Source organism: Festucalex cinctus, chromosome 1, assembly GCF_051991245.1.
Source record: "Festucalex cinctus isolate MCC-2025b chromosome 1, RoL_Fcin_1.0, whole genome shotgun sequence".
Lineage (NCBI taxonomy): Eukaryota > Metazoa > Chordata > Actinopteri > Syngnathiformes > Syngnathidae > Festucalex > Festucalex cinctus.
In genome coordinates, this window is record NC_135411.1 from 29898347 (window position 1) to 29910350 (window position 12004).

A 12004-nucleotide genomic window follows, 5' to 3' on the forward strand; every position below is an offset into this window, starting at 1 on the left:
CTGCCAATGCGCATGCACATAATTGGCTTATTTGAATTGTTCTGCAGTAAACAGTCAATGGTTCAGTTCATCGTCAATGAGTGTCGTTTTCCCGGAGAACTTTTGAGAAAGAGATTATAATTTCAAGTGGTCGTCCTACTCCTGAAATAGTTAACACGAAAACGGGGAAGAATTTTGTCCGTCACTTTCAAGCCAGCACGTACGAGAAACAAAAATGGCTAGCTGGCTTTCCGCAGGTTAGCAAACTTTTGATTGTTGATTAAAATCACTTCCGGCATCAACATCCACATTCAAATATTGGGAGGATTTTTCTTGACCATCCCAAACTGTCAAGATAGGGGAAAGCTTTTGATCCAAATTCATTTGTACAGTTGAAATTGAAGCAACATGCCGTACACGGACATAAAGTCGGCGACTGGAATATGGGGCAGATATTGGGAGGTGGTGTTTGGTCATTTAATTGGGCTCTTGGTGGTGATTATGGCAGTGGGTTGACTTGTTTCCGTAGTCAAGCCCTGGCACACACGCATACGTCTGGATAGTTTTAAGGCTCCAGGGAGACTTGGGCACGTATTATTATTTGCAATACTTCAGAATACTGCAGACGGACCCCCAGCTGGTGAACAGCGACATTAAACGTGTTGAGAAACAGAGAGAGGTGAAATGCTGCGATGCTGCCATGACGTGTGTGGAAAGTCGGTCATAATAAAGCCTGTCACCTTTTTACAACACGGCGCAAAGAAAATTCAACATGATGACAAATGTTGAGGCCTTGGATTTGGCGGTGGAGCACATTAAAATGTGGCTAAATGGAGCATGCCAAAGCAATTTGCCAGTAAGGCTCCATTTACACAATTTTCCCGGCGCCCACGGCAGCCACGCTTGCCCGTAGTGCTCCGTGGGGTTTTGTTCATTTTATTTACATATTCAAGTCTTGCAAAGGTTTGTCGGAATCTGTCACCATATCCTCGTATGATGTTCTCAGTATTTGGTTTACCACGGATGCTGAGACATCCAGTTCCAGCTCATCTCATGTTCGTTCAAGATTTTCAACAGATGAAATTGGGCGGTGCAAGGAGCAAGTTTGTGGCCCCAACAGAGTCAAATGAAGCTGTTCTGGCAGGCCTCTACTTCAGTTGGCATCAGCATGTGTGTGCGTGTGTGTGTGTGTGTGTGTGTGTGTGGGTGGGACATAATGCAAATCAATAGCTGATTGTAATACCACTTTAATTTATTCTATTGAAGATGTATGGAAATATTAATACATCACAGCCTCTCCCCAAAAAGAGTTTTTAAAAGTTATGTTTTACCGCCTCCCAGTTCTGAGGACTCGGGTTCGAGTCCAGACTCGAGTCCAGGCTCGGGCCTTCAAGGTGGAGTTTGCATGTTCTCCCCGTGCCCGCGTGGGTCTTCTCCGGGTACTCCGGTCTCCTCCCACATTCCAAAGAAATGCATGGCAGGTTAATTGAGTGTTCCGAATTGTCCCTAGGTGTGCTTGTGAGTGTGGATGGTTGTTCGTCTCTGTGTGCCCTGCGATGGCTGGTAACCAGTCCAGGGTATACCCTGCCTTCTGCCCAAAGTCAGCTGAGATAGGCTCCAGCACCCCTGCGACCCTTGTGAGGAATAAGCGGTCAAGAAAATGGATGGATAGATTGACTTTTTTGTTTCAATGTGCTCCTCCTTCTGGTGTGTGCCCATTGGCTACCTGGTGGCCATGTGATACAGAAATGCAGACAAACAAGGACATGTTAAAACTTCATTTATACAAGATACATCTTTTTTTTTTAATCTAAACTTTATTAATAATTTTTTTCTATTTTTTTCTTTGTCGTTTGACTTTTCCCTTGAAAGTGTTGCAAAGACAAGTCAACTAAAAACACCCAGCTTAATTCTATTAAAAATGTGTTTTTTCTTCGAAGAACTCAAACACCAATACCGTCGCTTTAAAAAAAATAGATAAATAAATAAATACATAGATAAATAAATAGATAAATGAATGAATAAATAAGTAAATAAATAAATAAATAAATAAATAAATAAATACATAAATAAATAAAAAACTAGTACAGTTTGAATACTACGGAGCCCCTAGGTGACATGGTAGGGGAAAAAAAAAAAAATTTGCGTTCTCTTGCAAAGATTGTGCTCCCTCACAATGATTGTGAGATAACGCAATTATTATTTTTAAACAATTTGATGTACTTCCGTCTTCCGGGTCAACTTCGGTGTGACCAAAATCGTCGAGGATGGAGCGTCTACAGCAGTGGGAAAGCTTAATTGAATTTTATTTCAAAAGGGTACTGCTGTAGACCTCTCACCCGTACATTCGAGGCTCCAGTATCCAGACTGACCCTGAAGTACATAAACGTGTGAAAATAAATAAGTGAAAAGGCATCCACTTGCAAAAACCGTTGCATTATCTCACATTTATTGCGAGGGAATGCAAACTTTTTTTTTTCCCCTACCATGTCACCTTAGGGGCTCCATAGAGCACAGCACTGCAATTAAATACAAGAAAGGAAAAAAAAAAAAAAAGACCAAATAACTGAAATAATGATTCAATTAAAATATATTGCAGAAAGAAGTGAAATAAAAATTGTATGTAAATGCAAATATGAACTGCAAATATACTGGCCTTTAAAGTTCAATACAATTGGACTGTGATATAATTGGACTGCACTAGACTACCAACCACACTTTGAGAATCAATGTCCTAAACCATAACTTCAAGTTTTATTATCATCCATCCTGCAGACTCTCTCTCTCTCTCTCACTCACACGCGCACACACGCAAACACGCACATTTTATGATGCCTCTGGGAGCGAATAAGTGCCAGGCAGTACCAGTCCAGCTGCTCTTGCCAAGGCCCAGCAAACAGGGGCCTTGCAAACTGGCTGGCTAACAGAATGCCCCCCCCCCCCCCCCCCCTTCCTTTACACACACAGAGGCAAGCACACATGCACGCACACACGCAGATGAACGGGCGAATGAAGGCGGCCAATAGATCAACAGTTGGCGGGACTGGGTTGGTTTGAGCGATTGGTCAGACGGCTGCACGCCACCACGTCCAACATTTTTGGGCACCTGACCCCGCATAAACTGACAAATGCCGACGAGTGAAGGCCTGCACACTGATGGCCACACACACATTAAGGCATGGACACGCTCTTCAACAAACGACAGCCCAAAACAACACCGTCAAACATGATTTTAGTAAAGAATTGATGCACTATTTTATATAGCTTAGCCCAACAGCATGAGGTAAGGCAACTTTATTTATATAGCACGTCATACACAAGGCAACTCAATGTGCTTCATACAATCAAAAGCACAACATAATTGCCGGAGTCAGTGGTTCTCAAAGTGTGGGACGCAGGCACCCTCTAGTGGTATGCAAAATAATCACTAATTACAGTTCTGTTGTATTTAACTTTTTAGTTTATTTTCAGCTTTAGCTGCTAAGAAGATAGGAGCTTTTGTTTGAATATTAATAAATACAAAAAAATATATACATTGAAAAAACTTGGACTTTGCACTTTATGCCTGGTTCCCTTTCCTGGTTTTATTTTTTAAAATGATATGAGGACTTGTTTTTCTTCCCTCATAATTTGACTTTTTACTTCTTCCTTTCTGTGTGACCCTTCTTTTGAAAGAAATGTTGCATAATGGCAAAGAAAAAAAACACACACACAAAAAAGATTTTATTCTCATAATAGACTGACTTTTTTTTCCTTCTTCTAATGCTTTCCTTGAAAGTTTACTATTTTTTTCTTTTCTTTGTGTCCTTCTTTTGAAATGCATTACACAAAAGACAAAGAAAAAGAAATAAATCAACATATAGGAATAGTTTTATTTCTTCTTCAATTAATTTTTACCCTCTTAATGTTATTTTTTTTCTTTCCCGCATGGCTCTTTTGAAATATGTATTCCAAAAAAAGTCCAAGAAAGAACTAAAAATAAAATTACTTAATTTTTGCATAAATACAATTTAATTTCTTTTTTTAAGTTGTGCTTTTTTTTTCTCTTTTTTTTTTTTTTTTAGGCAGAATTCACTGTTGCTGTTTTTCCCCCTTCCAACGTAGCTTTTCTTTTAAAATATCAGTGCAAAAAAAATGTTAAACCAGTTAAAAGAAAAACTGAACTGGCCAACGATTGTAATCAACCTGTCAAGCTGCAAAGTCCAAAGAGAAAAAATAAATAAAAAAATTCCAACACTTTAAAACTTTTGCTTTACTTTTTTCTTTCCAATGTTGCACTTCATTTGGAAAAAACAAACAAACAAACAAACAAACAAACAAACAAAAAAGGACTAAATAATGTAGTTAATCTTAAATGAGCTGTAAGCATATCAGCGGACTGTTCTTGCCATATTCCCTCCTAAACGTCCAGCTGTTGCCGTGGTGACAGCTGCCTGGCCGAGCAGAACCAATCTCAGCTGTCAGCCGGAATGCGCTGCAGAGGTTACTGGATGATTTGGAGAGACGGCGGAAGGCGGGATATAGTTGCCGCGCAGATAAAGCCAGTCAGCTTCTCTCTTGCAAACCTCCAACTTTTGGGCTTCATCAAGCAAGCAGAACTCAAAGGCTTCAGTTAGGGCGGCAGTTGGCGCGAAATGTCGGAGGCCTTGCCAGCGCTGCAGAGTCTTCTTACATGACTTGGAAGCGTCTTTAAAGCAAGATGGCTTGTCATTTAAGCAAATAATGTTGACATTTTAGAGAAGCTCCCTGTGGGATATCGGCTCAAGGCAGGCCAGTAATGAGGCCTGACAGGCGGCCATTTTTAGCGCAAACAATTGAATTGGATTCACATTGAATATTGCATCACAATGCTGGTTGCTCTTTTAACATCCACAAGATGTGGAGAGTGAGACAGCCATATACAAACACATCTAGCAATACAATGAATACATCCATCAATTTTCTACACTGCTTATCCTGTTGAGGATTGCAGTAATATGGAGCCTAGCCCAGATGACTTCAGGTTAAAGGCCAACTACACCCAGGATTGGTCCCTAGTCAGACAGAGAACTATTCACTCGCACAAGCATCACTGGGTGGGAACACACTAACTGCAGCAAAGGCAAGCAAGTGGACCACTATATCATCAGTGACACTGAATACAATTAAGATGAACGTTATTTAAACACTTTTTTTTTTTTTTAAACGGCATGGTGAACCAATAAAAAAAAGAAAGGTAAACTGAATAAAGATAAACTCTAAGAAATAACACATGGCTTATTAATTTTAAAATAATGGCAAATTGGTTAAAAATGGTAAGTGGATAAAATAATGGTTAAAGAAAAACTTAACTTGCCAAAACACATGACAGATTATTAAAATTTTTAAATTGTTAAGATGGTTTAAAAAAAACAAAACAAAAAACACTACTGGTGAAATGTAATTCTAAAGTGGGAGAATGTTCTGGTAATAAAGAAAAGAAAGAAATATGATAAACGAGTAAAAAAAAAAAAAAAACATTGTTAACTTATTTGAAATGGTTACATGGTCAAACAAACAAACAAACAGACACATTAACGACATGGTAAATAGATTTTTAAAAGATGAAACATGGTTACTGGTGTATGGTTAAAATACACACGCACGTGTACGCCCGCACACGCACCCACACACGTTTGTCTTTGTCGTCATCGTGGGGACTTCTCATTGACATAATGCCTTTCCCTAACCCATTCCCTATATAGTAAAGTGTTAATGATTTTCAAAATGGGGGGCATGCTGATTTAACAGGGTTGGGGAATCCAGTTCTAGAAAGTACAAACCCTGAATCAGACGCTTCTACGCAACAGGTGGAGACGAGCTCATTTACCTGTCAGTCGAGTAGATGCACCTGTAGCTAAAGTTCTGCTCCTGGGTTCCCCAACCTTTTGAATTGTGGAAAACGTTTACATTGGTTACATTGGTAAACTAACAAAAATAGAACTCATAAAGTTCTCAAAATGTTCCTATGTCGCCCTCTAGTGAAGTTGCATTGAAATCACACGTTGGTTAGCACGGCCATGTGAGCTGATGACGTCTCCCTATTGTGAAGAAACAGCGCCCTCTATCGTAATATTGCTGTCAGTGCGGAAAGTGCGTTCACGAGCATCAGCAGTGTGTGCGAGTGTTTGTGTTGGTGTGTGCAGCTCACAGAGGAGCAAACGCTACCGCGTCGAGGAACAACTCGACACATTTTGTACAGGCGTCTGGATATTTTGAAGCCACTACAGCCAGAAAGTTTCTTCTTTTCTGGTGCTCCATTCAACTGTTGCATCCCTTTCAAGATTGTTGAAGTTTTTGCTTGTTTGATTTGGAGCCCATGTCTCGCAAGAAGGCTGCCAGGGGCAAAGGCACGGGCAGCTCCTCGGGGAAAGGCAGCGGCAAAGGTGCGAGGAGCAGCCCGGCCATGGTGCACTTGAACGGGGTGGTCCATCCCAGCGGACCCCCCATCAGCAACAGCAGCGAGTTTTACGACATCGCTTTTAAGGTACACTTTATTTCACAATACAGTACGACACCTTCATGAAGACTGGATGATGATGTGTTGCATTTGGTGTCACTAAGATGACAAGAAGCATTACTATTGTAATGGACGTGTACAACAACAACCATTCTGAAAGCTGTTTCTAACGTTGTAGTTACACAAACTCAGTTTACATTAGAGGGACAGAATTTTAGAAACACTTCTCAATACTGTGCAGTGCACTTCTATATTACTTGCTGGTCATCAATTCAAATATATATTTGTATGTTGTTGTTTTTTTTTTAGACAACTGTAAGTAAATAAAAAAAATACATAATTTTTATATTGCTATTATATTTCTTATTTTTGTTATTATTATGATCATTATCATTATATTTATAATAATAATAACAATAATAATAATAATAATTTTTATTATTTTGTACAGGCCTTACAGTCATCTTCACCATCGTTTTTATTTTTGAAAAAAAAAAATCAAATTTTTTCTTATTTTTCCACTATTCTTCTTCTATTATTATTATTATTATTATTATTATTGTTATTATCATCATCATTATTAATATTACCATTATTACTACTGTAATCATCATCATCATTATTATCATCATTATTAATATTTTTACAGGTCTTACAATCATCTTCATCATCATATTTTTAGTATTATATTTTATTTTTTCCCATTATAATAATAATGATAATAACAATTATTCGTATCATCATCATTATTATTTTGTACAGTCCTTACAATCATCATCTCTGCATCATGGTTTTATTAAAAAAATAAAAATAAAAATCAAATTGTATTATTATTATTATTATTATTATTATTATTATTATTATTATATGTATGTATGTATTAATGTGTTTATCGATTCAGTTGTTTATCTGTTCATCCTACACATTTATGGATCATTCATGTTATTATCCGATGACTTCTTTTGTGTTTTTACATCGCTCTTGTTTCGTAAGCGTTCCCTCTTTTTTTTTTTTTTTTTTTTTTTTTTAAACCAAGCACCTTTTATTCATTACACAGCAGCACGCTCCTGTGGCCAGCTGTGTCAATAGACGATCGATAACGTGGAGAGGGGCACACCGCCTGATAAACACACAACCAACACACCACGGCTGCTTGTGAGCGCACACTGTGCCTTGACCCTGACGTGTGCAATCGTCCGAGTAACACACACAGATAAAGGTGTCACCATCTTCTATGTTGGAAAACATTCCAACTTTTTCCAGCAGTGGTGAAAACTTGGTCTGCAATTTTTTCCACAACATTGCCTGAGGATAAGCGGTTCAAATAAGGGATGGATGGATGGATGCCTGTCGAGTTCTTCATTTTATTTTCAGGCCCATCTCTATGAGAGAGATGCCAGCAGAGACTTAAAGGCACAAGCGATCTTCATCTGCACACATCAAAGTCAGCTATTTATAGGTGCAGAAAAAGAGAATTTGGAAACAGTGTTACATCCCTTCAGTCGACTTCATTCATTACCTCAAGAAGTTAGAAATCTAAAACTGAATTCCCTTGAAGGGATCAATCTGCAAAACACAGCAGTGAACTTTGACCTTTTATTCCAACTCCATCTTCTTGATTTCCTGTGTGGTGTGCAGGTGATGCTGGTTGGAGACTCCGGTGTGGGCAAAACCTGCTTGCTGGTGCGCTTCAAGGACAGCGCTTTCTTGGCCGGCAGCTTCATCTCCACAGTGGGCATCGACTTCCGGGTACGTCTCAACCCTCCCCCACACACACACACACACTTTCTGCACATGTACCTGCACACCTGCCTGCCTTCAGTGTTGATAAAACAAGGCCAGATGCACCAGTGGGATGCAATGTCCCTGTCCAGCGTTATTAGCAATCCGTATTGATTGCTTAAATGAGTTCGACATGCTTTACATTTTACAGTTTAATGCTCCCACGTGGCGTTACAGCTTTGGCCCAGTCTACCTGTCAGAATATCAATGCAGTAACGAGAAATACATTGACCACAATATAGTCTACCAAAATTGGAAAGGTTACGGTAGCTAGTTCTAAATAACAAACAAACAAACAAAAGTAACACTTTATTTTCATCATACTGCTAAGCATCACTCTTTGAAAAACAATGATTTATAGTACTGATGATGACAACCCTCACCATTACTCACCCTAACCTTATGCACTGGTGCCTTCCAGCTTAAAAGTTTTTGGACATGCATACATTTATTATTATTTTTTTGCTTTGATCTAAGAGCAACAATTTGAGATATGAGTGCTATACAACAATTGAAGTTTTGAATGCAAATGGTGGCAAAATAAATCCATTCATTTCAGTGTTGAAAGATGCTAACATTTTGTTGGTGGGAAAGAATGAATGGCATTTCAATTAATTCCATATAATATTGACTTGATATACTTGGATATCAAGTCAATATGTTGTAACCAGTTATGAACTTGGTTACAAAACAAGTTACACGTGTAAGTCAAGGTACCTGTGTAAAGGTAATTATTCATTTAGAAGTCATTGTAATGGCATCCAAACTAGTAATCAGTAATCGTATGTTTTGCACTGGTAAAAGTAGTCAGCAGGTTTGTCTGTTTTCAACTCTGGAATGTGACTGTTGAGGTTCAGCGTTCAGTGTCCATGTACCTTCAACACTTCAGACTTTTGTCATCCTCTTTTTTTATTTTTTATTTTATTTTTTTTACTAAATGACAAGAACAATCTCAAAAGGCATCCACTTTGTGCTGCTTTTATGGAAGATTGCTCCATGATTCAATTACTCAACATGATGTGACATGAATATTTTCATCCTTCCTCTGGGCTCCCGTTTACTTCTGCCAGCCTTCCATTTTTTGGAACGAAAAACAACTCTGAGTGAGTCACACACTCTTTGTGTGTGTGTGTGTGTGGCAGTAATTAGCTGTCTTGTAAATACTGCTGTTGTGCAAATTAGGATAATTAAATTGCTGTGGACATACACTTTTTTTGTTGTTGTAGAGCACACATCTCTGCTCGAGTCTGGATGAGTCTTTTTACTGGAGTGAGACAGCCGGATGAGGTTATTTTCAGAAAGGGATAACAAGCTTTTTTTTCCGTGCAGGCGAACGTCTTCTCGGGATTTGTCTTGCTTGCCACTTCAAAGCCGCAGCGAGCTCGTTTGTTGTCATCTGGTCTTGTTAAAACCTCAGCACATGCGCTGCATTACGGCAAACAGAAACTGCTACTGTATTAGTTTAGCTGCAGCTGTCGAAATGCCAAAGAAATGAACTGAGGAAGCGAGCGTCATACATGGAAGCATGGCACAGTGGGACCGCAGACAATGCAAATCAATAAGCCACCTACAGGCTCTCGTGGGACTCTTCGTAGGTGCTCGGACTGGAGTCTACAACTCATTAGTCAACTATTCGTCAAGTCAGAGTTACTCAAGTCTACGTCGATATTTAATGCTCGACAAACCGTGAATCTGGATTGGAGCATAAACTAAATAGCATGAACAGATAAGACCGTCTGGTTCGCTGAAAAGAAACAACCCACTAATTACATGCAGCGTAATGGTAAATGGTACTTTTATTAAGGATGTTTGATACCACTTTTTTTTTCAGACCGATACTAGCATGAGTACTTGAGTAGTCACCGATACCAAGTACTGATACCACTAGTACTCGTGATACAAAAACATTTCTCAAAACAATATATAATTTTTCCTTAAAAATCACATGACATTAATGGCAATGTTATAGTCTTCTAATTTCAAATTTCTAGTTCCTCATCTTAAAACGGCTACCTTGAAATAAGGCCTGGTATTGGCCCACTGGTATTGGTACTTGCCCATCCCTTATTTTTATTAATAATTTTGATACCTTTCTGTCCAAGGTTAGGAAAAAAAGTTAATTAATCAACACAATATTTTGTCTGCAGAATAACTAATAGGACAATCGATTCTAAAAAAGTTCAACAGTGACAGCAATATGACATATTGTACGTGAAATCGGTACATGGCACAAAAAGGGCAATGACATCGATTAATCAATTTCAATGTGATTTTCATAATAATAGCATTGACTATAAAAAAAAAAAAAATCCATAGTCCTTCAACCCCTAGTAGGTCCTCTGATCTTCGGATCATGCCCTGACACTGCTTTCTTTGCTTTAGTAATATTTTCAAAAGTACATTTATACGAAATGTTTACCAGTCTAATATTTTATTTACTGTAAATAAAAAAAAAGTTATTTTGGAGGAGCAAAAGCCCTGCAACGGAAATCCAAGCTGTTCCACATGCAGGACGTCACTTTGGACTTGACGCGCGTGTAAACCAGAAGAGGTCGGCAAATAGGGCGACCAGGTGTCCGGTTGCCACGACGACGCAGGTAGGCAGGTGCTCTAGGCTGACCGCAAGGCAGCAGCCAATTGTGAAGCGCACCCGTGCCTTCGATTATGCTTCAATCACGAGGTCACGACACGTACAAGAGGCTTTATGTAGCGAGTGGTTGCACACGGGGCAAAAAAGCTGACGGACGGATTCTTTATGCTCCATTTTATTTATTCCCTCTCATCCGTGCACTCTGACATATTCAATCAGAGTATTTCACTTAGTGGAGATGTTTACGAGTCATAGCAGGCAAGGATCATGTAGCCAATGTGGAGGAGAGTCGATTCTGGCATTTCAAGCTAAAATGCACCCAGAGGATGTTTCTTCAAAAGTGTGCGCTAATAATCCATTAGCGCATCAGTGTATTTCTTGGATCAAATTGTGGCAGAAAAGGCACGAATTCAATCCTTCTCATAACTTGACAACTTTATCCTTGTAATTTACAATCATTTTTTAAATTGTATCTTTCAGATTTTATAATTAAAAAATCCATCCATCCATTTTCTTAACCGCTTTATAGGGTCGCAGGGGGTGCTGGAGCCTATCCCAGCTGGCTTCGGTCATTAGGCAGGGTACACCCTGAACTGGTTGCCAGCCAATCGCAGGTTATTAAAAAAAATTACCATCTTAATTCTTGCAACTTTACAACGTTATTCTCAGAATTTTGAGGTCATTCATGTAACGTTCCATTTTTCAACTTTTTTTCTGATAACCTTTATGACTTTATTCTCATACATTGACTTTATTTGAAACTTTGTTTGTAAATGTAACTTTTTGACTGTCGTAGTAACATGATTTAGCTTTGTTTACCAATATAAATGTGTTCTTGCAAGTTTACATCTTTATTCTCACGACTTTACGGCTTTCCTTATAGTTTTACTGTTACTTATAAAATGAATTTGTTCTCATAACTTTGACACAATTGTCATATCTCAACTCAACTCATATGAACTCTTTTGAATAACTTTCCATGATCTTTATTCTTGTAAAATTCTGATATTGTTTTTGTTACTTAACTGTGTTCTCATAAGTTTACATTTTCTTCATAACTTTACAACCTTATATTTCTGAATTCACAGCTTTATTAATGTAACTTCACAACATTTCGTCTCATAGTCTTACTATTGTTTGCTTTGTGTTTTAGATGCTCCATTGTAATCTCAGAT

The 12004-nt window shown here is 38.5% G+C and overlaps 1 protein-coding gene across 1 annotated transcript in view; it reads left to right on the plus strand.

Annotated features, from left to right (window-relative positions):
- The first annotated feature begins 6107 nt into the window (after positions 1-6107).
- LOC144023025 (ras-related protein Rab-26-like) overlaps positions 6108-12004 on the plus strand; it is a 36864-nt gene continuing 30967 nt past the window's right edge. The window contains exons 1-2 of the mRNA XM_077528278.1: positions 6108-6484; positions 8096-8206. Of these exons, the coding sequence (XP_077384404.1) occupies positions 6317-6484; positions 8096-8206 (279 nt within the window). The 5' untranslated portion in view covers positions 6108-6316. The remainder of the gene's footprint in view (positions 6485-8095; positions 8207-12004) is intronic.